This window comes from Pelobates fuscus, chromosome 5 (assembly GCF_036172605.1).
Source record: "Pelobates fuscus isolate aPelFus1 chromosome 5, aPelFus1.pri, whole genome shotgun sequence".
NCBI lineage: Eukaryota > Metazoa > Chordata > Amphibia > Anura > Pelobatidae > Pelobates > Pelobates fuscus.
Genome location: NC_086321.1, coordinates 281,320,599 through 281,347,939, shown reverse-complemented (window position 1 = coordinate 281,347,939; position 27,341 = coordinate 281,320,599). Strand labels below are relative to the sequence as shown.

Below are 27,341 nucleotides of genomic sequence, written 5' to 3'. Positions count from 1 at the left end.
TCAGCGATGGGCGGTCAGCGACCGGGCCCCCTGTGATTACATCACAGAGCTGGGAGGAAGTGACTGCACGTCACTTCTCCCAGCTAACACACAGACCGCGCAGGAGGAAGCAGAGGGAGTCAGAGTTCCCACTCCACCTAAGCCACCACTGGACCCCAGGGAAAGTCACCCTCCTGCACCTAAAAGGTAGGAAACAGGAGGGTGACTAAAATATTTTGTGTGTGTTTGTCTGTGTGTATGTGTCTTTGTATGTATGTATTGTGTGTCTGTCTGTATGTATGTCTTGTGTGTGTGTCTTTGTATGTATGTGTGTGTCTTTGTATGTATGTCTTGTGTGTGTCTGTCTGTATGTATGTGTCTGTATGTATGTGTGTATGCATGGGTCTTTGTATGTATGTGTCTTTGTATGTAAGTCTTGTGTGTGTGTGTGCCTGTTTGTATATGTGTGTGTATGTATGTGTGTCTTGTCTTTGTATGTGTGTGTTGTGTGTGTATGTGTCTTTGTTTGTATGTGTGTCTTGTGTCTGTCTGTATGTGTGTATGTGTCTTTGTATGTATGTATTTCTCAGTGTTTCCAAATATCTCAGTGTCCCCAGGTGTCTCACTGTGTCCCCATGTCTCTCAGTGTCCCCTAGTATCCTAGTGACACGGGAAACACTGACATGGGGACATAGGGAGAAATGAGGACACGGAGACACTGGGAGACTAGGGGACTGGGTGACGTGGGGACATGGACACTGTGATACATGGGGACACTGATGCCATGCTGGCCTTCCAGTTCTTTGGGCAGACATGCCTCCTTTTCGGACATTTTCACTCCTTGTGGCAGGTCTGGTCATGTGATTTGCATCAGTGGCCCACCCTTTTACCCTGCCCATTGGCTTCCTGCTTCACTGGACACTGCTGTTAGGGTGTATGGATTTACTCGAAAGATGAAAGCATAAATTAGAGAGAGATTAGCATAGAGTATGTGTTTTCTTATAGCTGCATCCTTTGAGTTTCCCTCCAACATCATCTCTATCAGATACATGATGCTTGGGAGGTATGATTGTTTTAGTGTTTTTAGTCGATAAGATTCCGTAATTAGGCCCATCATAATAGTCAGCACCAGGCCCACTGGGCTCTTAATCTGGCCCTGATTCCATGTGCTCAGTCTGATATCCCTGGCTGGATGGGAGCATTCCATGTGCTCAGTATGATATCCATAGCTACATATGAGTATTCCACGTGCTTAGTATGATATCTCTGGCTGGATGTGAGCATTCTATGTGCTCAGGATGATATCCCTGGCTGCTTAGAATTAAAATACTCCAGGCACCAAGACCACTTCTGCCCATTGGAGTGGTCTGGGTGCCAACTCCCACTACCCTTAACCCTGCAAGTGTAATTATTGCAGTTTTTTTTTTATAAACTGCAATAATTTCCTTGCAGGGTTAACTCCACCTCTAGTGGCTTTCTACTAGACAGCCACTAGAGGGCACTTCCTGCTCTATAGCATAGAAAACCTGTGCTAGAGCATCACATTTTTCTGAAAAGGCAGTGCTAACATTAAAAAGCATGCAGACATGCTATAGACACCAGAACTACTACATTTAGCTGTTGTGGTTCTGGTGACTATAGTGTTCCTTGAATCAGCACAAATGCATGAAATAAAATGTCTGCATCATTATTCTAAAAATAATTATAAAAAATAAATAAAATAAAACTATGCACATTCCTAGCTTGATTTTTAGCACAACTTCTGACACAAACATTTTGTACTTTGCAGGTTACTTTTTTTTTCTTTTTTGTAAATTTCGTTTTTATTAAGAGTTTGTTTTCATAGTGTATCAAGCATTTTTGTGAGTTTCAAGTACCGTACATCATTGCAGTAGGATAAGATATGCAGTATACTGAAAATACAAGGTTAAGCACAATGGGATGTGAATAGGTATACATTCATTTTTAGCTTACAGTGGACTCGCAGGTCCATGATTAGGTGTATAGCTTTTTGGCGCGCAGGCCTCAATTGCAAGATATGGTTCATTCACTTGTTGGGCGTTGTGTTATATATGGTGAATGGGTCCGTAAGCGCTCCGTTGACCAGTACTTGAGCTGTTGGCTCTAGATATAGTGCCTCTACCCATCTCCGTATATGCGGTCCTATTCCCAGGTGTGATAAGGTTTCGAACAGGTACGTCCACCGGACCCTGTCGAACGCCTTCTCCGCGTCTGTAGACAGCAGGAGAAGGCCCCCCTTTTGTCCCCTCTTTCTGTGTATAAGGGTCAGCGTTCGGATTGTGTTGTCTCTCGCCTCCCTGCCCCCCACGAACCCCACCTGGTCCGGGTGGACCAGTGAGAGGATGTGCGTTGTGAGCCGTGTTGCTAGGATTTTGGCCAAAAGTTTAATATCGCAATTGATGAGCGAGATGGGCCTGTAGTTCCCGCAATATTCCCCGTCCTTGCCCTCTTTAGGGATAATAGTAATATGGGCTGTTAAGGCTTGTTTGGGTATGTGTTGTCCGTCTCTGATTGCGTTGAACGCCTCTACCATTGGGGGGTATAGATGTTCTGCGTAGGTTTTGTAGTATGCTGTCGGGAGTCCATCCGGACCCGGGCTTTTGCCCTGTTTCGTGCGTTTGACTGCGAGTGCCAGTTCCTCTACTGTGATTGGTTCATCTATCAATGCTGATGTCTCCCTGTCTAGGGTTGGCATCGGAAATTTAGCGAGGTAAGCCCGGATAGAGTCCCGTAGCCGCGATTTCGCTGCTTCAGTTTGTGGTTGTGGCAGTGTGTACAGGTCTGAGTAATATGCGCGGATCGTCGTCATTATGTCCGTCGGAAGTCGGTGAACGTCCCGTGTTTGTCTCTGATTTTTTCGATGTATGTCTGTTGTCTCCTTTTGTTCAGCATCCTGGCCAATAGTTTGCCACTCTTATTCCCATGAAGGGCAAAGAAGGCTTTGTGTCTGGTTGCGTCCCTATAATGTTTGGAGTGTAGTAAAGTAGTAAGGTCTTGTCTCAATTGTAGCAGTTGGGCCTGTCTGGAGTGTGTCTGTGTATGTTTGTTCAGTTCCTCTAGTTTGTGTATGTCGGCAAGTATCTCGGATAAGCGGGCCTCGGATTGTCTCTTCAGTATCATCCCTTGTTGAATGCAGTGACCTCTTAGCACACTATTGTGTGCCTCCCACCTAATCATTGGCGATGTCTGTTCTGAGGTGTTAAGGTCGAAATATTCCTTGATCGTCTCACCTATGGAGACTTTGGTGTCTGATCTGGAGAGCAGATATTCGTTGAGTCGCCTTTTAGTGATGGTGGGGCGGAAGAGTTGGGATTTTAGTGTCAGTGTAACTGGGGCGTGATCCGACCACGTCGCTTCCCCTATGTTTACATCTGTTACCAAGGGTAGGTTATGGTGTGGTACATAGAAGTGGTCAATTCGGGAGTAGGAGCTGTGGGGGTAGGAATAGAAGGTGTAGTCCCTGCCTTCTGGATGGTGGGCTCTCCAGCTGTCTATGAGTCGGTGGTTGCGGAGTAAGGATTTTATGTCCCGGAGTTGGTATGAGGGAGTATGTGAGGTGCTTGCGGAGCAGTCCCATGTGGGGTCAAGTGCTATGTTGAAGTCCCCTCCCAGTATGAGTATCCCTTCTGTAAAGTCCTGGAGTTTGCAGAGTGTGTGTTTGAGGAAGCGGTAGTGGTTTTTATTCGGGGCGTATATGTTCGCAAATGTGTATGATTGGTTCGCAATTTTCCCTTTGAGGAATATATATCTGCCCTCTCTTTCTACCCTGCACCCCCCCCCTCCTGGAACGGCACTGTTTTGTGGAAAAGAATTGCGGTCCCCCTGGATTTACCACCGTGGTAGTCACTGTAGTATCCATGCGGGTAGTGGTGGTTGGTCATTTTAGGTCTGGCTCCCTCTCGGAAGTGTGTCTCTTGGATCATTACTATTGAGGCTCTGCGTCGGTGGAAGTCTCTCAGTGCCCCCGATCTTTTCTCTGGCCTATTCAGTCCTTTGGCATTAATCGTAAGGATAGTAAGGGGTTTGGGTGTTAGCGCCATGTCGTCTGGGTATTGTATTTGGGGTCACCTCGGTCGTCTCTGTCCGGTGTCGGTCCCGTCCGGGGGGGGGGAGGTAGACGATGGGTAGGGGAGGTTGTCTGTTGTTGGCCCCGGGGGCCTGGAGATGGGCGGGTCGTGAGGGAGGTCTTGGTGGGTAGTAGTGGGGGGTTATGGTAACCTTCCCCAGTGACCGTCGCTGGTCGGCGTCGGGGAGCAGTGTCTCACGCTACCACCTGTGGTTTGCGTGGTGTGCTCATGTGCTCACCTGTACGGTGACGCCTCTGCCTGTGGGGCGTCGGAAGGACGTCCAGATGTACCTGTCAGTATGGGTGTATGCTCGGTCTAATACCGGCAGGGTTTCCTGTTGTCCTTGGGGTGGATTGGATTGTGTCCCGTGTTGTCCCTTCTCGGCTCTGTAGAATGATGTATGGATTGGTGTTCTATAGTTCCTCGCCATGGTGTGTGTTGGCCTAAAGGGCCGGCATGGGTGTGTATGTGTCGGATTATGGGTGTGTTCCTGTTCGGCAGCAGAACATAATATAGGCATAAACACTCAATAACATTTCGTCAACATATTAAAACAAAACTGGTAATGAACAATTAAGCAAGCTTCAGGTATTGCCCTCTCTGGTTGGCCAGTGAGATTCCCACCCTTCTCCCCCTGTTTACGGTCTTGGCCTATGTTGCCGGATGAGGGGTGGCTAGGGGTCTCTCAGATGGGTCACCGGTGGTAGTGCGGCCCTTTTAGATTCCGGTCTACCAATGTATTGTGCCTGTTTCCTCCCAATGTGCCTCTCCCCCGGCCGGGGTGTACCTGTTCCCCCATTTCTATGCACTTTCCCCCCAGGAGGAGGCAGAGACATTGTGCGTCTCTTGTTTCATTGTCCTCTCGCCCGTGAAGGTGGTGGTCCCCACCCGGGTGAGCCCCGCCGGCGTTGCCCCCAGCCTGCTCCCCTAGGTTCGTTGCAGGTCGGGTAGCCCCGGCGGCTGGGCCCAGCCAGGCGGTTGGCCCCCCACCCCCCTACGTGATCATCTTATAGAGTTGCCACGTGGCACGGCCATTGTGCGTTTAACCCCTATGTGTGCCTGGGTCCCTGTAGTTACCCCTTATTAAATGCTCCGTAAATCTGTGATGTGGCAATACATAACACTCTCTACCCTCCAGTGGTATGCCCATTTGATCTTCGCATGTTTCAGGAGATCAGGAGATCAGGGAGAGGGAGGGGGGGAGCTCGGGCTCCGATATCTGTCTCCCTGGCCTCTCTTTCGTGTCCCTTGTTCCCGACCCCTCTCCCCCCCCTGGCTCTGTGAGCATAGTGTCCAAGTGGGTGTCTAGTGAGACCGCCAACATGGCGGTATACTTGCGGTTTGCAGGGTGTAGTCTTTGGTTAGTCCATAGGGTCTTGCGTGTGTCGTCTCTCAGAAGGGTCCGTGTAGGAGATGGTCTAGTTCTTAGGTGAAAGTCCGTGGTTCACCGGGAGGGCTTTCTGCTTTTTGGGTCTCAGACATTAGCTCCCGATGGGCGTGTAGCCTGTTGTCGGGTTCTCTTGGGTCGAGCGGCTTGCAAGGGTTGTTGCTGCGGGTCTGTCGGGAAGGCGTAGAAAGTCATCGGGTCTGGCCATGACATTTGTAGTGGTGGTACTTGTAGTTCCCTTTGTAGGTCGGTTAGATCTTCTTTGTTTTTCACATTGAATGGTCCGTTAGCTGTGGTGACCTGTATGCCGGTTGGGAAGTTCCAGCGGTATCTGGTCTTGTTGGCTTGCAGAGTCCTTGTTAGCGGGCGCAGTGCCTTGCGTTACGCCAGCGTTGCCGGTGATAGGTCTGGGTATAGTTAGATTTCTACCCCATTGAGCAGGATCTGTTTAGTGTCTCTCGCCTTACGGAGTATGTCTTCTTTTGTTTGAAAGTGTGCGAGACAGCATATTACATCTCTAGGCGGGGAGTCTGGTGGTCCACGCGGTCGGAGGGCCCTGTGTGCCCTAACAAATTCAATGTGCATTGTTTTCGGCCTATTTAGGAGGTCGTTGAACAGTTCAGTGAGGGTGTCTCTTAAGGGGGTGGTCTGGTCTGTTTCTTCCGGTAGGCCCCTTATTCTTATGTTTTGTCTACGTCCCCTATTGTCCAAGTCTTCTAAATGCAATGCCATTTGCCGGAGTTGTGTCTCCTGGCGCCTTATGACACCCGTGTTTGCGGCCTGCGCCGCTGTCATGTGGTCACAGTCCGCTTCCAGTTGTGCTAGTTTGGTCTGCATACCTTGCATGTCTTCTCTGAGAGCGTGCAGTTCTCCTGTGATAGTTTGCTGTAGTGCAGCATTTGCCTCCTGTAAGTCTGCCTTAGTGGGCAGATTCCGAATCAGGGCCACCCAGTCTGGTTGCGGTGGGCATGCTGGGTCCTGTGGGGAGTCGTGCGGCTGGCTCTCCAGCAGGGATGCCGGTGAGGAGAGGTCTGAGGCCTCTGTGTCTCTTGAGGCCTGTGCGGCGTGTTCCGCCGGCGCCGTGAGGAACTGGCGCATGCCCGCCGGGTGGGACCCCCGCGGGGTGTTAGCTGTGTGGGCGGCCTGCGTGGCCCTATGTGTCTTGCCCATGGTGCCGGGTATAAGTGCCGGTTCGGCGGATTAGTGCTGGGAGCCTGGAGGGAGCTCGCGGGTTACGCCGCCATCTTGTCCGGCGTCCAAGCCACGCCCCCTGCAGATTACTTTTTATATATTTTTTTTATACATATACAGATTGTGTAATAATGCCAATCAACCCCAACCAGGTGGGAGGGAGAGGGGACCTGCAGTGCCAGGAAAACGGATTGTTTTCCTGGCACTGGAGTTTCCCTTTAAACAAAAATTGGCCTGAATTAAAATCTAGCTAGAGAGTTAAACTTCTGCTTGAAAATGTAACATTATATAGGTCACAGTGAATGAGCTGTTTGGGCCAAATGATCCTTACATCATGCATTCGGTAACTATGGTGACTGCATTCTGTAACCATGGTGATGCCATCTCTCTTGTCACTTACATAATTTCTGAAATGATGTTGCCCTACTAACCGAGATGGAAATAAAAGCATTGCACGACTGCACTCTCGCTTCAACTACCTTTTTAATGCTAAACACCAGTTACAGCTTAACAGGAATTTCAAGCTGTCCTTTCAGCAGAGAGGAGGCAGGAAGCAGCACCTAAATGTTTGAAGAAATGGTTTGAATGCTCATGACCACTACTTGACTACTCCTGACACCATAAACACTCTCAGTGCTCTGTATGGTCTCTTTTGTATTATATATATATATATATATACGTTGGTTTCGGCACACCTCAACCAACTTTTGCTTCCCCTTTACATTAAATATATATATATTTAATGTAAAGGGGAAGCAAAAGTTGGTTGAGGTGTGCCGAAACCAACGTACGAGTAGGCCTGTAAAAAGAGGGCAAAAGAGGATTCAAAGATACCACACTTTATTGCAAGTTAATACAGCATGAGTAACAAAAGCTTGTAAGGTGCTTCACTCTGATTGAAGTATGTAAGTACCTGAGCTGAAGCTTTTTTGATGACCCCATTGTTTGTGATGTAGACTGGGGTGAAAGTGTTTGAAGCTGCTGGTGTAGTGCCTTTGAAGACGTAACCGCTGAATGACAGCATAGAAGGTTTTGAGTAAGAAGCTTGGTTGTGAGTTTTAGAAAAAGGCAAAAATTTTTACCATGATTATAACAGCGAGGTTCTCGAATTAAAGCCAGCTCCTGAATGTGTCATGGTGCAATATAGTAAGCCCTGGCGTATGTTAAGGGAAAGTCGTGACCCTGCGTGAAGCGTGCGTCCTTTTCTGAGGTGCAATTGTGTGCTTAGTCCCAGATTAGCTCGTGGAAAGGTGGTATCCTAGATGGAAAGTGGTGGGCCATGGGAAGTGCCTGGAAGACGGTATCAAATTGGGAGCGTGACAGAGCGTCAGCTGCTGTGTTGTGGACACCAGGAATGTGGATACAGAACTGAGAGGTAGCTGCCAACCACGTCAGCCTGCGAATCAGCCTCATCATTGTTAGGGAGGAGGACCGACCTTTGTTAATGATGTCGCAGGCTGCGGAGTTGTTGGAGAAGCATCTAACTGCCTTGCCGGTCCAAAGGTGACCCCACGTGTGGGCGGCCGCTACGATGGGGTAGATCTCGAGTAAAGTAGATGTTTCTCTAAAGGCCGGCAAGGCATCTGTCTCAGGGGGCCAGTTGTCCCTAAACCAGTGGTTGCTGCAGATGGCTGCGAACCCTGTGTGTGCCGCTGCGTCTGTGTGAATCAAAGAGATACCATTACAATCAGCCAGAAAACTACTCCACATGAGTAAATCCGCCCTAGCCGGATCGTCCAACACGATTGGGCATGAGTCGGGTACACCGTGGAGCAAGTTGAGAAACCTGGAGACAAAAGATCTACCCTGTGGAATGATGCGCATAGCAAAGTTAAGGGACCCCAATAAGGACTGGAGGCTCCTCCTAGTGCACGCAACACTCCGCAGGAACAGGACAATCTCGTTCTTAATGTAGGACAGCTTGTCTGGTGGTAAACTGGCTTGGAAGGTAGTGGTGTCGAGTACTATGCCCAAGAAAACGAGCATGGTGGAGGGGTCGAGTGTTTTGCTAGGTGACAAGGGGACCCCGAGTGTCGTGAAAAAAGCTGTGGTGGAGTGTATGAAGTGAGGGGATTTTGAACCTGGTTCTATCAATAGAAAATCGTCTAGGTAGTGGATGACAGAGGGGCACCGGAGTATATTTAGAAGCAGCCAGCAGAGGGTTTCTGCGAAGATATTGAATAACCTGGGGCTGCTCCTAGAGCCAAAAGTGAGCCGGGTGGCGAAAAAATACCTGTTTCTCCATTTAACACCATGTAAGTGCCATAGTGAGGAATAGGAAGCTCCACTACCATCTAATAAGATGGCCGGCTTGGCATCATCAATTTTAGCGTATTGCAGTGAGAACTCCGTGGCGGGAATGAGGGAGTTGATACTAGGAGTGGAGGAGGAGTGAGGTGCGGAGAGATCAATAATTAAACGTTTTTTGTTGGAGTATTTGTGAATGGCTATACCGATGGGATTGGTACGCCAAGATGAGAAAGGTGAAGATAGAAACGGATCGATCATAAAGCCGGCTGTGATTTCTGAAGACAGAAGGTGGTCCACCGTGAGTGGGTCAGTGGAAGCAGATAAAAGGTTAGGGCATTCAAGTGTACCTGTGGCTGTGGGGATGGCGATAAGGCCCGTGTGAATCCCCTGTGAAAAACCCGTCACCAGATAATCTACCAGGTGCCTAGCTGGATGTGACTGGAGATAGTATTCCAGTATGTCAATATTGACTTCGGTCAGACGTTTCTTAGGTGACAGAAGGGCTGGGAAAATTGGCTTGGTGTGGGTTCTGAAGCAAATGGAGCAGATGTGCAGTGCCCCGCATGTCGTGAGATTACATACTCCGGCGTTAAAGTCACTGCACACCCAAACCTTGCCTAGAAATGTGATGTGACTGTCTGGCGTGTCACTCCAACCGGCACCCTGACTAGTGTGTGGGGTGGGGGGTGGTGAGCCGTGGAAGTGACTGTCGTAATAGATAGTGAGCATAGTTTGGGAGGTCAGCAGTAGGGCCATGGAGTTGACATTATTACCCTTGGAAATGCCCTTACTGATGAAGTCAGGGACAGGGTGAGCCAGGGAAACGTAAGAAGTGGGTTTGGCTGAGACCGTCAGGGGAAGGTTTGCCGAGCCCGACAAGGCACCTTGTGTGGCTATAGCGGATTCCAGTTTTGCTAGTCTGTGATTGATTATTTGGAGGTTGGCGAGTATAGCAGCCAGGGTGTCTCGTGTGGAATACGAAGTGTGAGCAGCAATTTAGTAAATACAGTGTGTTTGTGTACCTCCAAACAATCCTGGATTTGATGGAACAGTCATGACTTGGATCGCTAACTGCCGATCTTGATAGATCGGTAGATACCATCCTGTATATTTTCTGTACCGTGTCACAAACTATGACATTATCTTTTCATTGTAGAAGATAAGGGAGGGATATAAAGACTGCAGTTTTAACAACAAACAAGCAGTATTGTGCTTTTAGAAATAGCTATTCATATTTATATATGACTACATAAGCATTGTTTACCAATGTAAATAGAGAAATTATGACACAGACTCCTATATTTTCACTGACAAACATAAGTATTACTCTGCTGAAGTACATCCTTACAAGTATACCCACAACATTTCCCTCAAAAAGTACACTTACAAAACAGTGATAGCTAACTTTGGTACTTAAAGAAACACTCTAATGTTAGGAACATAAACGTGTTTCTGCACATGCGCACTAGCCTCCTAATGCTTCACTATGGGAAAGCACTGGTTTAGCTGAGATCATCAAGATTGATGACTATACAGCTATAAGTGCCTGTGTATTGCTGGTACCTTGTCTTGAGATTCCAGGGAAATGAGAGACGCCAGAAAACTAAAGCAGAATGTAGGGACAGGACCCGAAATCGGGACTGTTCTGCAAAAACTGTCCTTGAGCAGCACACTGGGAGCGCGTCTAATGCTTTGCAGTGGGCATTAGAACCACGCAGAGAGCCATTTAACAGCGCGTTTCTGCATAGTCCTCCTCTAGTCTTCCATGTGGAGGCCCGGCCAGGAGGCTGTCTGAGAGAGCCTGGTGTGTTTGTCGTTAGGCACACACACCTCTTAAGTGGATGGACCAACTACTTTATGGGCATACCGACCGTTTAGAGCATCACCAGTGACGAGTTGGGTCCTGACTGTGCCCCCTTGGAAGGCTCGACCCCTTCCTGAATGCTGCCAAAGCAAAGTTGGGAGGTATGCATGCTGCATAGGATCAACTAACACAAGCAGGTTTATTCACTTAAGTGTGAATTGTGAGAAATTTTATGAAAATTCAGTCACACTAAAATTTATGGCCAAAATAACCAAATCTAGCTGGCTCTAAAAACTTTTACAATTCGAGGCCCCCTAACAGTCCAGAATTACTGGGACAGTGCTGATTTTTCACAATGCGAGTCGGTCTAATGATGTGCTCATGTCATGCTGCCTGGGGACAGTTCCCTGGTGTCCGCAAATGTGGGACACCAGGGAACAAAAGTGTGATGGTGGAGAGCGCCCCTAAAGCGGTTCCGTTGGGAGGCATGCACTCCTGAAACCATAACCACAGCCCATAGTGTTTATGGTTCTTGAAATGTTCTTTTAAGTGTGAGCAGGGAGGCCTTTCTTCCACCAAATTCTGTGCCTTAGTAAGATATCACAGTCCAGCACTTCTAGTCATGTTAGTGTGGACTAGTGTAGATCAAACAATGAGTTGTGAATTGAAAAACTAAATTAAAAAAATTAGGCAAAAAAAAAAAAAACTGATTCAGAATATTTCTCCAACCCAGCTAAAGTTACAGCTTTGCTATTTGAGTCTAATTGTTGCAGTTTAATTTTCAGATCACTACAATTTTATGTTTAGTGAATAACTCCTTAGAGATTTGTGTCTTAGTCAAGTGAAACATAACTTGCAGACCAAGGCAGCAGAAGATGACTATAGCTTTCACCATGGTACTTGTTTGGTAAGGAGGCATTCGTTTCGATAGAGTTCTTAATACAAATTAGGATTGTTCACTAAAGTGTAGACTGTCTAGAATTCAGTGCCTACAGTGTCCCTTTAAGTTTTACCAGACTGTGCATACGTGCAAACGATATTGTGGCCCTGACTTGATGTGTCTGCTTTCTCGAACAATGCTCTGTATTGGAGACAGCAGACAGGCAGATGTCACTTGACTATATTTGTGTGCACAAAATAAATAAAGGCTTCATGGAAATTTAGTAATTTTTAGTCTTTAAAACGTCGGTTTAAACAGTTGTTTCTTTTTTTGATCCTAGAAATATTTGTTTCCTTGGAGATCGGAAATTTAATGCAATGCATTGTGGTCTGTAGTTCATTTGCATTGTAGATGAGGCCAGGAGGAATATTGTGTGCTTGTGTGGGTGGTATAAAATGAATCCAGGCATCACAGATCCGAAAGTTGCAATACAGCCAAAGCGAAGTTAAAAGAATGTAATTGTATCTAAGATACATGTTGCATCTGATATGAAAGGACATCTTTAACATTAACATAACATTACATACATCCCAGATGTCCTCCTTCCACATCAAATTCTTACTGGCTTATTTTGTTGTTTTTAACTTTTATTTATTGAAAAGAAAAATTGAGTAGATAATATTGAATGTGTATAGTACAAAATAATTTCATATCAAAAGCAGATAAATAGATCATGATTGGTAAACTAGGTGTAAACTCCAAGTATAAAACAATATAATATATAAGGTTATGAAAGGATATATAATGAGGATAAAAGAAAAAAATATTACTGAAATAACATGTTTGTTACTGTACATCAGAACAAATACAGTACATATTATATACAATTATAGAATGCCATACGTGGAACATAAAATACAAAAATTGGCAACCGTGTTTCCCAAAATCTAGTAATGAATAAATTATAAGGTTTGAAGGTAAGATACACAGGGTGCCTATATAAGCAAATAATTATTATTTCGTTCTTAAACGACCATCTGAGCTCCTCGAAGAATTCACCTGTCTAATACCAGTCCTTTAGAGTTGGTCTGGACAAGTGATTCATCAAAGAGGTATTAAAGATATGCAAGCTTATTCACGAAAGTGAGAAATCAAAGGGAATTTCAAGTTTAAGGTCAAAGTAGCCAAACTGAAAAAATATTCTAAGTCAGCTATGCTTTCCATTAAGCTACTCTGGCCTTAAATTTAAAATTCACTTTAAATTCACCTTGAATTATCACTTTTGTAAATATCCCTGTTAGCATCCGACAATAGGTAGTTAATCAGTGAATACTTGAACATGCCATGATTTTAGAGATCGCCGAATTTGAGCAGGATGAGGAGGTAGGAAATAATTAAATAATTTATGTGGAACCGTGGCAAGTCATATACCATTGAAAAATCAGTTTGTGTTACTTGAAGTACCATAACCACTTCAGTGGTTGCGCAGCATTTCAAAAACCATTTTGTTTTCATGCAGGCTATGTCAGTCACAGCCAGAGGAGGAGTGGCTAGGAATGCATGAAAAAAAATAAACAAAAGTGATTTAACTCCTAAATGGCAGAGAATTAAGCAGTGAAACTTGGCATGATCTATACACCCAAACTATATAGGGTTAGAGCACAGAGGGAGATTATCTGTGGAGGAGTTTACTATATGTGGGGAAATGTGAATACGATACTATGGTTTTTTCCATATTCAACCTACACATCCTATTACCCACTTCTCTCCACCTATTCTCTCCACCCCTATTAGTGCTTCTATACCCTCAGCCCAAGCATCATTTAGTTATTTTCCTTTCTCTTTAGAAGGATTATATACAGTAGGCTATTATTTAGCCACTCTCTCTATTTTTGATGGTGGGTTATTCCTTTTGGCTGACTCTATCTATTTAGATTGGAACCTATGTATACATTGTACTATATACCTTAATAAAGTTATTTATTATTTTTTTCCTTTAAACATTTACTATCGGAATTGGACTGGGTACTTTTCCTCATGGTTGTCTCTTAGTTAGACCACCTTTGGATTTATTTTCTTTATTTTGTATACACCCAAACTGCTTAAGTAGGCTAAAGCTGTTTTGATGCCTATAGTGTCCCTTTAATTTTCATGAGAAAATCTAACTCATCCATATTCATGTGAGCAGCCTTTTTTGCTCTTTTCATGACCCAGGGACAAGGTGAGCTATCATATTTCCGCATAGTTAGTTATGAATCGTATTTCTATTCATCCCCTAATCCGAGGTTTCCTTATGCCATTTTGTCTGTTTGCAGGACACACCATGTTGACCAGCATAGCAGAACGCATTATGTATTGCCTAACTGGCAAAACACCAAATTCTGTGGGGCCTGTGGATATTTCAGAGACCAGCGATGGCTACGATTTCCTGGAAGTAAAACCTGGAAGGATCTTACGAGTGCGACATTATTTGCCTTCACGTCCAGGAGGGGGAGAGCAAGAAGAATTAGACAAAAAGAAAAATCCAGGACAAGGCATGGTCCCTTGCAAACGTCGTATCACCGTTTACCGCAATGGGCAACTGGTGATCGAAAATCTAGGTGCAAACCTGCGATCTGAGATATTTCATTGTCGCAATGGGAATTCTGAGCCTGCTGGGACAGTAGAGGTGGAATTATCTGATTTTACTAGCACGGGCAATGAAGGTGTATCTGGAAAAGAGAGTGATGTACCCCCTGGGAAGCGCCGAAAACGCAAACCAAAGAAGGTAGTGGTGGTCGACTGCCAAAGGCAGGTGACTGGATGTAAAGGAACCCATTCTGACGTGGTATTATTCTTTATACATGGCGTTGGAGGCTCTCTTGACATTTGGAAGGAACAACTTGAATTCTTCTCCAAGCTTGGCTATGAGGTAGTGGCCCCTGATTTGGTGGGGCACGGAGCCAGTGCCGCCCCCCAGATTGGCGCTGCCTACACTTTTTACGCACTTGCAGAGGACATGAGGTGCATGTTCAAACGCTATGCCAAGAAGAGGAACATATTGATTGGACATTCTTATGGGTGAGTTCTTGTTGATGTGCAGAGATATATATCCAATAGTGCTGATCAATGCACTGTGTGAAGAATATGCATTGATATTTAAATACTGTTAATATAAAATTAGCCATGCTAACAGTTTTCTACTAGTAACTAGCCAATAGAAAAATATGTGTCTTGTTTTCAAGACATAATATAATTAACTTTTTTTCCATCCACCAATTAATGTTTGCATACGATTCACTTTAAATATCTTAAATTCAAGGCTTTTAACAGATTTACAGCCCGCTGCATGTGTGTAGGCCCTCCTTATCGGTAATTTCTCCCAACCACATCTCCCTTGCAACCCTAAGTACTCTAAATCCTAGCAGGATATTTAACCCCTTAAGGACACATGACATGTGTGGCATGTCATGATTCCCTTTTATTCCAGAAGTTTGGTCCTTAAGGGGTTAAAGCACTGCTGTCAGAAAAGGCTCTGTAATTATATACTCGTATAAATGAAGCAACATGTCAGTGTCATGCAAACAACACAATGTTTTAAATGCATAATGAGCACAACATTCTAAATAACTTTTAGTTAATATTCGCCTCTTCCTAATGACATTTTAGATTCTTCTGTTTTCTTTTTTTCAAATTACTCTTGCCCAACAGAAGCCATTAATCTAAAAATACATATTTGTCAGGATTATTTACTAAAGTAAGAATTGAAAGTGAACTTCAAATGTAAGGCTATCTTGATCTTAAATTTGAAATTCACTTTAGTAATGTGTAATGTATTAATGTGAATCATCTCCTTAAAGACACAGTCATCAAAATCACTCCATCTTAGTGAAGTGATTTTTGGAGCATAGATGCTGCCTGCTGCCCCTGCAGATTTGTAAATGCACAGTGTTTGCGTCTTGCATTGCCTATGCTGTATCAATCAAGCAGCCAATATGGGCTTCAAACTAAAATAGATTCAGTTATCATTGAATCTATATGATGTGCGGCATCAGCATGCAAAGTATACTGATGAAACTAGGTGTGACCCGGTGTTTCTCACAGCGAAGCATCTGATTGGCTGATTGCAGCAACTACAGCTCATGTGCCATATGTCTGTAATACTTCTCTATGAGAAGCATTTGATTGGTCAAAAGTAATTAATCTTGCTGAGTTCAGCAATATTAGACTATAGTGATGGAATAAAGGTATAGTATAATGTGGATTTTTTTTAACACAGAAAGGAGGACCCTTTTCTAGTCTTTAAATTTAAATGTCAAGGAACAAAGGAAACTAAATGATATTTCAAATGTATAATTAAAGCTGAGAAACCTCTATAGAAGACCCTACTGCGTTATATTTTCAGTAAGATGAAATTACATATTAAATGCTAATTGTAGTAATAATATAATTAACCCCTTAAGGACCAAACTTCTGGAATAAAAGGGAATCATGACATGTCACACATGTCCTGTGTCCTTAAGGGGTTAAAGGGATACTATCAAGATAAAAAGTGATGTGCACAGAGAATAATTCTTCCATATTGCAGAAAAGCACATAGTGTTAACATGGGCTAAGTAGGAAAAAAAAAAAGTATTACGAGGCAAATATGTTGAGAAAACTATCCTAAGTAGATGAAAGGAAGTCTTTGTTTATACTTGGTGAACTATCAATTTTCAGTGGCTCAGAATCCACAGCATCCTCATTTTATTCCTTCAATTTTTCATAACCTTAAACCTGTTGTGTGGAAGGAACTGACATTGGGCAGAATAGGCATGAGAATCAGCAGCCCAGCATTTTAGGCCAAACACCTGAAGTTTGGCCTAAGACATCTTGAAGAAGGACCCAACAGTCAACTGTTAAACTTGTGTTTTATCTTTGTCTTTGTAGAGTCTCATTCTGCACTTTCCTAGCCCATGAATATCCTGACTTGGTCCACAAGGTGGTTATGGTAAATGGGGGAGGTCCCACAGCACTTGAACCAAGCCTGTGCTCCATCTTCAATATGCCCACTTGTGTCCTACACTGCCTGTCACCATGTCTGGCCTGGAGCTTCCTCAAGTAAGTAGTCACTAGTTATGGTCTTTAAGAGTGGTGTATCTCTCTAACGTCATTTTCTCTCAGATGGGAAAATTAGTCTAGCCAGATGCAGTGGTGAAATTGTACGTGTTTTGATATTGTAGAACTGTTCTTACACAATTTACTGGTCAAGTTTGGATAGCTGAGGGTGTGTGGTTAATTCTCAAATTATTTTGCCAGGGCTGGCTTTGCACGACAAGGTGCCAAAGAGAAGCAGCTTCTACGGGAGGGTAATGCCTTCAACGTGTCATCTTTTGTTTTACGAGCCATGATGAGTGGTCAGTACTGGCCAGAAGGGGATGAAGTTTACCACGCAGAACTTACTGTTCCCGTCCTCTTGGTGCATGGCATGCATGACAAGTTTGTTCCACTCGATGAAGACCAAAGAATGGCAGAGGTACAGATTTCATTGCAACAGCGCCTGGTGTTGGTGCCTTATGTGTAGTACTACCAAAGCAGTGGTTTTGACATGTATAGCTCAGCTTGGAAGGGGAAAGTGGGATTGGAGGTTGCAGCACCAAATGGAACTTTAGAAAACAAGTAAAGAGTGAAGACTACATCTTATGAAAAAGCACAATGGAACTTTATATTCTTGTAAGTCCTTAAAAACAAGATACATTTGGCAGGTAAAAACTTCTCACATGAAAAGGTGTGTCCATTCCAAAAGGAGCTTATAATAGAGTAGAAAAAAAATATTGATTTAAAGCAGACATATCTCTAGAGGTTTTCCTTTTTTTTTTTTTACAAAACCCAGCAAGTTTTTTTCGTAAAATGTCACTATAGTGAGATAAAAAGTACAATATGACTTTTTTGATGCCACCGTCTTCTCTATTCTTTATCTCTTTTATGTTTTATTTTGCAGGTTGCAACTTTAAATGATTATTTTGGTCTTTCTCTTTTTCCATGTTTTTTTCAGCTTAGTTTATTAGATATACATAGGAAAAAGTAGGGATTACCTCTTCGTATAGGGAGCATAATCTTTGACAGTCTTTAGCTATGTTCCATTTGAGTTGTGAAGGTAATTCACCCACAATCCATCAGTCAAAAGAATCCAACAGACGCAACCTGCAGTGTTAGGGTTTGGTCAGAAAGTGGTGCTGACAGTGTATCAGCAATAAAACAGTTACGTTAGAACCCAATATGCAGGGAATACGGACACAATGCAATGAGATAATGTCAAACAAATATATTAATGGTTAGAGCAAAAAAGTGTCAAACATATTTAAAAACAGAAATAGAAGCATACAAAACATAGAATGTGACGGCAGATAAGAACCATTCGGCCCATCTAGCCTGGCCAATTTTCTAAATACTTTCATTAGTCCCTGGCCTTATCTTATAGTTAGGATAGCCTTATGCCTATCCCACGCATGCTTAAACTCCTTTACTGTGTTAACCTCTACCACTTCAGATGGAAGGCTATTCCATGCATCCACTACCATCTCAGTAAAGTAATACTTCCTGATATTATTTTTAAACCTTTGTCCCTCTAATTTGAGACTATGTCCTCTTGTTGTGGTAGTTTTTCTTCTTTTAAATATAGTCTCCTCCTTTACTGTGTTGATTCCCTTATGTATTTAAATGTTTCTATCATATCCCCCCTGTCTCTTCTTTCCTCCAAGCTATACATGTTAAGATCCTTTAACCTTTCTTCGTACATTTTATCCTGTAATCCAGTGGTTCCCAAACATTTTAGGTTCAGGGCGCATTTAATATTTCAGTATTTTTCCAAGGCATCCCAAGTCAAAATTTCTAGGTTGTATATCTGCACAGTGCTGCTGCATTTACTGGCGCTATAGTGTAATATACAGTGTTGGTGTTTGAAGGGTGCTTGTATACATTTATTGTGTTTTAATACAGGGGTTATGTAATGTTTGCGTTTGATTGCAGGGGAGTGTCTGAATGTAATGTTCACTTTTAAATGTGGATGTACATTTGTGTGAAGTATTTGTGTTTGAGTGAAGGGGTGTGTTTGTATATTTTTTGTTTTTCTTTGAATGCAGATGTGTGTTTGTATGTAATATTTGTGTTAGATTGCAGGAGTGTGCTTGTATGTTGAGCTGATGTTTGACTGCTTGGATGTATCCACATACATACTTACACAGATATTAATGCACATTAACACACAGATGCATATAAATCCAGTACTGCGTACAATACAAGTGAGGTCTCACCAGTGTCACCCCTAAATCCCTTTCCTCAGATGTTGAGGTTAGGACTCTATCAAATATTCTGTACTCTGCCCTTGGGTTATGCATTATCTTGCACTTATCCACATTAAATGTCTGCTGCCACAGCTCTGACCATGTTTCTAGTTTACCTCAATCTTTTGCCATTTGGTTTATCCCTCCTGGAACATCAACCCTGTTACATATCTTAGTATCATTAGCAAATGATTAGCTAATAAACAGGGGTTAAATACTAGGATGCAGACAGAAAGCATGGTTTGAGATATTGGTAGAGGCCTGCCACATGAACTGACAGTGAGACTTCAGTGTACAAGATATTCCTCTGGAATCAAGGACCAGGCCTTCTGGGAACAGGATACAAGGCAGGGCTTTGAAATGAAGGAGTTGGCCTCTGGCATAATATAGGAAAAACAGCCAGACATTAGTACATTATACCAACCGTAAACAAATATTCTGCTACCTAACTAAGGGAAAGCCTGGTCTTCCAAAGTAAATTAACAGAAGAGGACTAGCTGGGAGCAGAATCAGATCTCTCCAGCCTGCAACAGCACTACAGCAAGTAGTGGCACTGTGAGATACTGCATCAGACCTAGAGATCACAAAACCAGGGTGCTTTCATGGAACCCAGAGATATAGATAGACAGAAGAGAACAATATGGTATTGAAAATCCCTCACATGTATTGAAATCCCTCACGAGAACAAAAGGATAAAAAAAAGTCAGGAGGATGAGGGGGGTTGGTGGTAAAATGTTCAAGATACAAGGGGCCTTAGCAAAGGAAAAACAAAACAAAATACAAAAGTCCGACTTTAAGTCATCAGGATTTTCCACAGATCATGTTGCTTATATGCTATAGGCATCTAGCGCACATATTGGTACATGACATTAGTTGCCATGTTTGATGTCTCACTAATATATATATTTTTTTGCTTTGCTCGTTTCATAGACCCATATAAGAATTCAGATATAACCCACAGAAAGTGTGTTCTATCTGTAAATAAACTAAACAAAAACCATTGACATTCATTTAAAAAAAAAACGTACAAGCATGTAAAACCTTATGTAAATATTTAATCAATTGATATATTCAATGTTTCCACAGATCCTCCTGATCTCGTTCTTAAAGGTTATAGAAGAAGGTAGTCACATGGTCATGCTGGAATGTCCAGAAGCTGTCAACACTCTCCTCCATGAGTTCTTTCTATGGGAGCCAGATGTCCAAAATCAAGGAGTGGAGGAGTCTGGCAATGAGTGAATGTGAGCAGAACATCAGATCGGCAAGACACAGAAGATGAACTTTTGTGGTGTTTACCCAAGCAATGGGCATTAGTCTAAGTTTGGAGAAGATGCCCAGTGGTCTTTCTACCACCGGCCAAGGTTTTTAAGACTTTGGCCCCGAGAGGATGGCGTCAAGGGAACATATTATTCCAGAGAATAAAGCAAGTTTCTATAGAGCAGGGCTCATCAGCTCTTTGTCTGTTATTTTCTCTACCCACAGCAAGTTGCTGGATCTAGAGAGAGGTTGTAAAGGTCCATTGTGGGTAACACATTGGAATGTCAGTCATTGCAGAATTGGGTGGGTTATTGGCCAAAAATCCAAAATAAGAAGGGAGGTTTTCAAATGTGGAGGACTGACAAGCTGGAAAGAGGAGAATGAAGACTTTAAAGGAAAATTACCTATTGTCTGTTTTAAAAGAATAAAATGACATATAGATTTATATCTGCAAAATATCTCATGTCATGACAAATATTTACCCCATTTCTTTCCAATGAAATACTGCTGACAGCAAACGGGTTATGTCTATGAACAATCCATACTGCAAATCAAATACAGTGGGCAATAAACAACAACAAAAATAATAATTTAGACATTGCATAGAAAACATGAAAAAACAAAATTAAACAAAATTGTCTACAATGCATTTTCTGTGCTCACGTTTGTTTGATACCCTGTCTTTTTGCTTCTTTTGCAAATATGTTGGGGACTTCTTAAAATCAGTATTAATACAAGTAAACGTGTAATTTATTCATAATTTGTGTTGTTTTTTCTTTTCTACCATTCAATGTAAAAGTGTCATAAGAATACATCAAGTGAGATATGTAAAATATAATAGAACGGTATCCAGATCGATGTTGAATGGTGAAATCTTACACTTACAGTTTGTGGCCCAGTACTTTATTTTAATCCATCAGTTCTACTTACTCATCCTATGATACTTTCTGTCCTTAAAACATGTTTTGCTCCATAGTACTCTAACTACTAATACTCTGGGTTGATATTACCTGTTCTAATAACTCTTCTTATGAAAAACAAAGGCCCATTTCGGTAAACAAGGAGAGCCCTTTGAATACCCCCATCCTTCCTCCATCCTATTTGTTGAGTGATGGAATTAAACAAATACTGAGTAGTCAGCTATCATTTTCTCCACCCCTTCCCCCAAGCTCTCTAGCCCTATAGTAGTGGGTGCCTAGTCCCTCATGAAAAAACAAAACAAAACAGGTTGCGCCAGATGAAAACGAATTATTGTGGAAAATCAGGTATGAAATAAGCAATAACAGATATTATGGTATAGTCCTGGGTATAATTATCTTGTAGTTCAGGGAAGATAGTCTAGCTTCTTACAGATGCTTAAGGTATAACCAAGAATACATGTACAGAAAACCAGAAAATAAAATCCAATAGTGCAGTCTTGATAAGTGAGATGCACACAACATGCAGAATCGTGAATGCCAACTCACATGGGGTGGAGCTCATGGCCAGCTCTAATATATGCAGTGGTACAGATCCGCACAGATGCATACAACAGCGTCGGTGTGGTTTTGTAACAGCAGGATTGGGACCATAAAAAAAAAGAGTAAACAATATAGTGCTCTCTGTTTGATTAAAACTGTAAATAATACTTGGAGTCTTACTTATATTTTATAGAGCAGGTAAACCGCTCTATGATAATAGCATAGGTGGTATTATCCCCACCGCAGGATTCTTTGTCCAGGGATCATCAGTGAAGATGTATCTCAGGACCCCACAATTCAATTTAGAAATAATGGTAAAATAGAAAAAAAAAAGTTTTAAACTTTTTTGCTATTTTACCATAATATCTAATTTGAATCTTGGCATCCTGAAACATGTCTTCACTGCTGATCCCTGGACAAAGAATCCTGTGGTGGGGATTATACCACCTACACTACGATCATAGTATTTAATTATATCTCTACCTCTTATCGCAACATCTAATATGATCTAATTTGTATAGGGTGTAAGAGTTATTTTGAAAACTCAGAAGACCTTCCTTCAAAGGGACACTATAGTAACCAAAACAACTCTATCTAAATGAAGCAGTTTTGGTGTATAGATCTCTGCTCTGCAGCCTCACTGATCAAATCGCTGCCATTTAGGATTTAAATCACTTAGTTTATGCACTCCTAGTCACACCTTCCTGTATGTGACTTGCACAGACTTCATAAACAATTCCTGTAAAGAGTCATCTAATGTTTATACTTACTTTATTGCAAATTCTGTTTAATTTAGAATTTCTTATCTTATTAGCTTGCTAGACCCAGCAGATGCCTCCTGTGTGTGGTTAAAGCTCAATTAAGAGGGCAGGAAAAAAAAAATGTAAAATAAGTTACATCTGATTAAAAGTGAAACCATTTTTTTTTAATGCAGACTGAGTTAGTCACAGGCAGGGGAGGCGTGGCTAGGGCTGCATTGACAGAAACAAAAATGATTTAACTCCTAAATGGCAGTGAAAATGCATGATCAATGCAACCAAATGACTTCATTAAAGGACCACTCTAGTGCCAGGAAAACATACTCGTTTTCCTGGCACTAGAGTGCCCTGAGGGCGCCCAGGGAACCCTAGGAAAGTTTTAATATCATTCACAAAAAGTTTGACTACTTATCTTCGCAGAGTGCAGATCACTCACGGCACCATAACAACTTCAGCACTCCAAATACACTTCGCCAAGGTTTGATCAATACATTTTTTTTCCATACTTGCTGTAATTTTCTAGTCTTAGTTAATAAATATAATTATGTATTTTTATTTGCATATTGTTAAGCTGACAAACTGTCTTTCCACAATGGGGCAATAGGTGTTGTGGAGATCCAGATTTGTGTCTACAGATTGGATCATTGACTGAATAGTGTTCAAGAAAGCATCTTGGGTCTGAAGGAGCTGTGCAGTGAATGTGTACACATACAGCACTGTGCTGTGCTATGAATCAGGAAGGAAACTACTGATCCATGAATTGCCTGCTAAGACCGTACATGAACTTGGATGAAGTGGTTCTCCTAAATTATATCAGAGTGATGGTAGCAGTGTGTTTGGACACAGCAGATTTATGTTAGAGTAATGAAATGGTCAGGGAAACAGAGCAAGATTGCAGGCACAGCTTTACAGCATCAAATCTACTATAAAAAACGTAAATTGTTATAGTGCTTGGAGGGGCTACCAAAATAATCAAGTATATCTGTTAATTATTGCGTACTCTAGTCTGACCTTGAACTCGTTACTTTTGGTTCATGATAAGGGCAGACTTACAGAGTATTAACGGTACTTACTGCTCATCAAAGAAAAACGCAATAATCTGGAATTTATTGGATTACCTAAAAAAAAATCCCTAGAAGGCTAATTAATGCTCTTTAAAGGTCATCTGTGAACTTCATTAATTCTAGCACACAGCTACTAGTTTCTTTAATACCTATTAATCTTTACAGATCATATAATATAAAGCTGATGTAATTATTTTTGACACTAACTGTGAGATATTTTAATAGTCAAATATTAAGAATTCACATTCATTTTTTACATGTTTGCTGCATTTTTCATCCCTTAATCATGCTATTGGTGAATTGAGCATTTTTCTTTATACAATTAATTCCCAGATTTTACTAGTAACATGACGTAAAGTCATGATTTTATTAAAGACACGGAGGCGAGTATTATGCATAACTCTTTCTTTATTTCCTCAGCAGCAAAGATAGAGGAATATAAATATTGTCAAAAATGAAAGAAAAACTGTATAGGCATAACGGGTAGCCGATCACATGGTAGAGGAAGTGGCTGTATAAGTCCTGTGTCTCCCACAATCCCCCTCTTTCTTGCGAAAACCGAAGACCAGGTAAGAAGAACGATGTCCTACTTGATCAGCACAGGAAACAGGAACAATGCGACAACATCAAGCTAAAAAAGACAGAGAAATATGGTAATTTCCAGACTCAAAACTGTAGACTTACCAAACAACATAGTAAGGAGTCACAAACAACAAACTGGATTCTGAAATACAAAAGATAAATAATTAGTAAACATAATAAGACGTACCAAACCATCCAATCATATAAATAAACACATATAATCAATACATACCTAATTGAACAGCAAAAACCCGTAGAGTCTCAAGCATCTCGTATCCCCATTCCACACCGGGAGGGCGGGAGGGAATAATACTCGCCTCCCTGTCTTTAATAAAATCATGACTTTACGTCATGTTACTAGTAAAATCTGGGAATTTTATTAAAGACACGGAGGCTCATATTATGCAAGTTCAAAGCTGTGCAACTACTCGAGATGCGATGTGTTCAATAGGTCTGAAATAGAAGTCTCTAAAAGTCGATTCTCTGGACCAATCTGCCGCCCGCATAATATCCTCCAGACGACACCCGACTGAGGAGGCTTTAGAAGCCATCGCTCCTCGTACAGAATGGGGCGTAAATACAGAGGTGTCTATACCCGCAGAGGATAACAGTTCACGTATCCAACGTGCCAGGGTAGGTGTAGAAACCGGTCGATGAGGCGACTTGAAAGATATGAACAAATCGTGTAGATCGGCAGAGCGAAGGGAACTCGTGACATCCAGGTAAACTCTGAGGCAATCCACCGGACAGAGCGCCGGACAGCCAGAAAACCTGGGATACGAAAAAGACTTGGATGCAGATTTAGTCCTCCTGGATATATCAAAAGTAACACCCTCCGGGGTGAATGCAACGGCGTCCCAATCCATGGCCCTGACGTCAGAGACCCTCTTGCAAGAGATCAAACAGAGTAACATTACCAACTTGGATGACAGACGTTTCAAAGTCAGCTCCTGATTAGGGTACCATGAGGAGAGGAACTGCAACATCACGTTAACGTCCCAAAAGGCAGAGAAGCGAGGCCGAGGAGGACGATACCCTTGAGAAGATGACATACCCTTGAGAAGACGACATACAAAAGGATGTCTGCCGACAGGGGAACCATCCAAACCCCTGTGTCCGGCCGAGATAGCCGAGCGGGAGAGGTTAATCGTGCGGTACGCCTTGCCTGAGTCAAACAGGGACGTGAGGAATTCCAGGATCAAAGGTAGAGGGGCAGATACGGGATCCACTGCCCGTTCCATGCACCAACCAGACCACGATCTCCATGAAGTTCGATAGGCAGTTTGTGTGCCTGGGGCCCAGGCGTTATCGAGGAGTAGGAGAGTTGTCTGCGGAACGTCTGGGACAATCCAAGGTCCCCTGAAAGGAACCACGCTATCAGGGGTAGCTGGTGTTGTAATACTAGCCCGTGAGGGTTCCCATCCGGGTCTAGAAGGAGGTCCTGGAAGATTGGTATCAACCGAGGATAATCGATCGACAACTCCATCAAGCGGGGAAACCATGGTCGAGATCTCCAAAGCGGGGTGATTAGCGCTACACGACAGTCGTGGCGAACCAGTTTCGAGATCGTGCGCGCTATCATGTTGAATGGAGGAAATGCGTATAGCAGACCCCGCGGCCATTCTTGAAGGAAGGCATCGGTCGCCACCGCTGCCGGATCCGGCCTCCAACTGAAGAACTTCGGCAGTTGAGTGTTCAGTCGAGATGCGAACAGATCCATCTGGAACTTTCCCCACAACATGTCCAGGCTCTGGAACACCGAAGTGTGTAGACGCCAATCTCCAGAGTCTCTTAAGTGTCTGGAATTCCAATCCGCTCCCGAATTGTCTAGGCCCGGAATGTGTTCCGCTGTTACCGAAACGTTGTTGAAGAGGCAGAATTGCCAGAAATCTTTCGCCAGAATTGCCAACATCTTGGACTTCGTACCCCCCAGGTGGTTTATGTAGCGGACCGCTGATACGTTGTCCATCTTGAGGAGAACGCAGCAATTCGCCCGTCCTGGGGTAAGGCTGCGGACCGCGAAAGCCCCAGCCAGGAGTTCCAGGCAGTTGATGTGCAACGATTTCTCCACGTCGGACCATCTGCCTCCTGTGGAAACGTCGCCACAACGAGCACCCCAGCCGTGCAAGCTGGCATCGGATTCGATCACTACGTCCGGGATGGAGCCGAAGATGGCTCTCCCATTCCACGCCTCCATGTGTGCTAACCACCACACCAACTCGTCTTTGGACTCTGCGTCCAAGCGTATCCGAGACTCGTAGGAGTGACCTGACCGAAGGTGTGACCCTTTGAGTCGTTGAAGGGCCCGGTAGTGTAGCGGGCCCGGGAAGATCGCCTGAATAGAGGCTGCGAGAAGGCCAATTATTCTCGCCAGCTGTCTGATGGACAAGTCTGTGACACGCAGAGCTCTTCGAATCTCCTTCTGAATGGCCTTCACCTTGGAACTCGGTAGAAACAGGAACTGTTGGACGGAGTCCACTCTGAACCCCAGGAACTCTATGGACTGGGCGGGATCCAGGACCGATTTGTCCCAGTTGATCAGAAAACCCAATTTCTGTAGCAGGGCGGTAGTCCATTCCAGGTGTAGAAGGAGATCCTCCTTCGATTGGGACAAAATCAGAATGTCGTCCAGGTAAACAATGAGGCGAACCCCTCGGGTACGGAGGAACGCCACTACAGGCTTCATAAGCTTCATAAGAGACCGAAAGGCAGGCAGGTGAAGCGCCAACGCCGCCCGTGCCATGTGAAATGGAGATAATCTCTGAATTCCAGAGCAATGGGGACCGTGAAGTAAGCGTCCTTCAGGTCTAGTTTGGCCAGCCAGTCCGACTGGCGCAGAAGGTCCCTGAGGCAGTGTATACCTTCCATCTGGAAGTGTTGGTAACGTAGGAAGGCGTTGAGGGGACGAAGATTTATTACAGGGCGAACTCCGCCTCCTTTCTTGGGCACCAGGAACAGATTGCTCGTAAAGCCCTTGGCGGCGAAAGGCAGTTCCTCTATAGCGCCCTTGGAGAGCATTTCCCCGACCTCCGCGGAGATCCTCTCGTCTTGTTCCCGTGGAAGGGACAGTTCTCTGGGGGAATAAAACTGGACAGGCACTGAAACAAAATCTAGGCGATACCCCTTTACACACTGCAGAACCCAAGCATGCGAGGTGAGCTTCGTCCACTCTCGGTAAAATAAGGCCAGCCTCCCTGCTACCTGAACGGGAGGGAAAGAAAGGGTACTTACCGTAAGGACGTCTGCTGGTGGTACCACTGCGGGGGTAACTGGAGCCCCAAGCCCGACCTCTGGCTGGGAAGAAGGGAGGGGTCCTTTGGTCCTGAAATCCCCGGGAGGG

General features: G+C 43.6%; 1 protein-coding gene across 1 annotated transcript in view; it reads left to right on the top strand.

The window, feature by feature from the left end:
• The window catches only part of ABHD8 (abhydrolase domain containing 8), a 38,619-nt gene extending 17,728 nt beyond the window's left edge, over positions 1-20,891 (top strand). Inside the window, exons 2-5 of the mRNA XM_063457290.1 lie at positions 13,895-14,639; positions 16,488-16,658; positions 16,857-17,073; positions 19,967-20,891. Of these exons, the coding sequence (XP_063313360.1) occupies positions 13,903-14,639; positions 16,488-16,658; positions 16,857-17,073; positions 19,967-20,119 (1,278 nt within the window). The 5' untranslated portion in view covers positions 13,895-13,902 and the 3' untranslated portion in view covers positions 20,120-20,891. The remainder of the gene's footprint in view (positions 1-13,894; positions 14,640-16,487; positions 16,659-16,856; positions 17,074-19,966) is intronic.
• Positions 20,892-27,341: the final 6,450 nt, after the last annotated feature.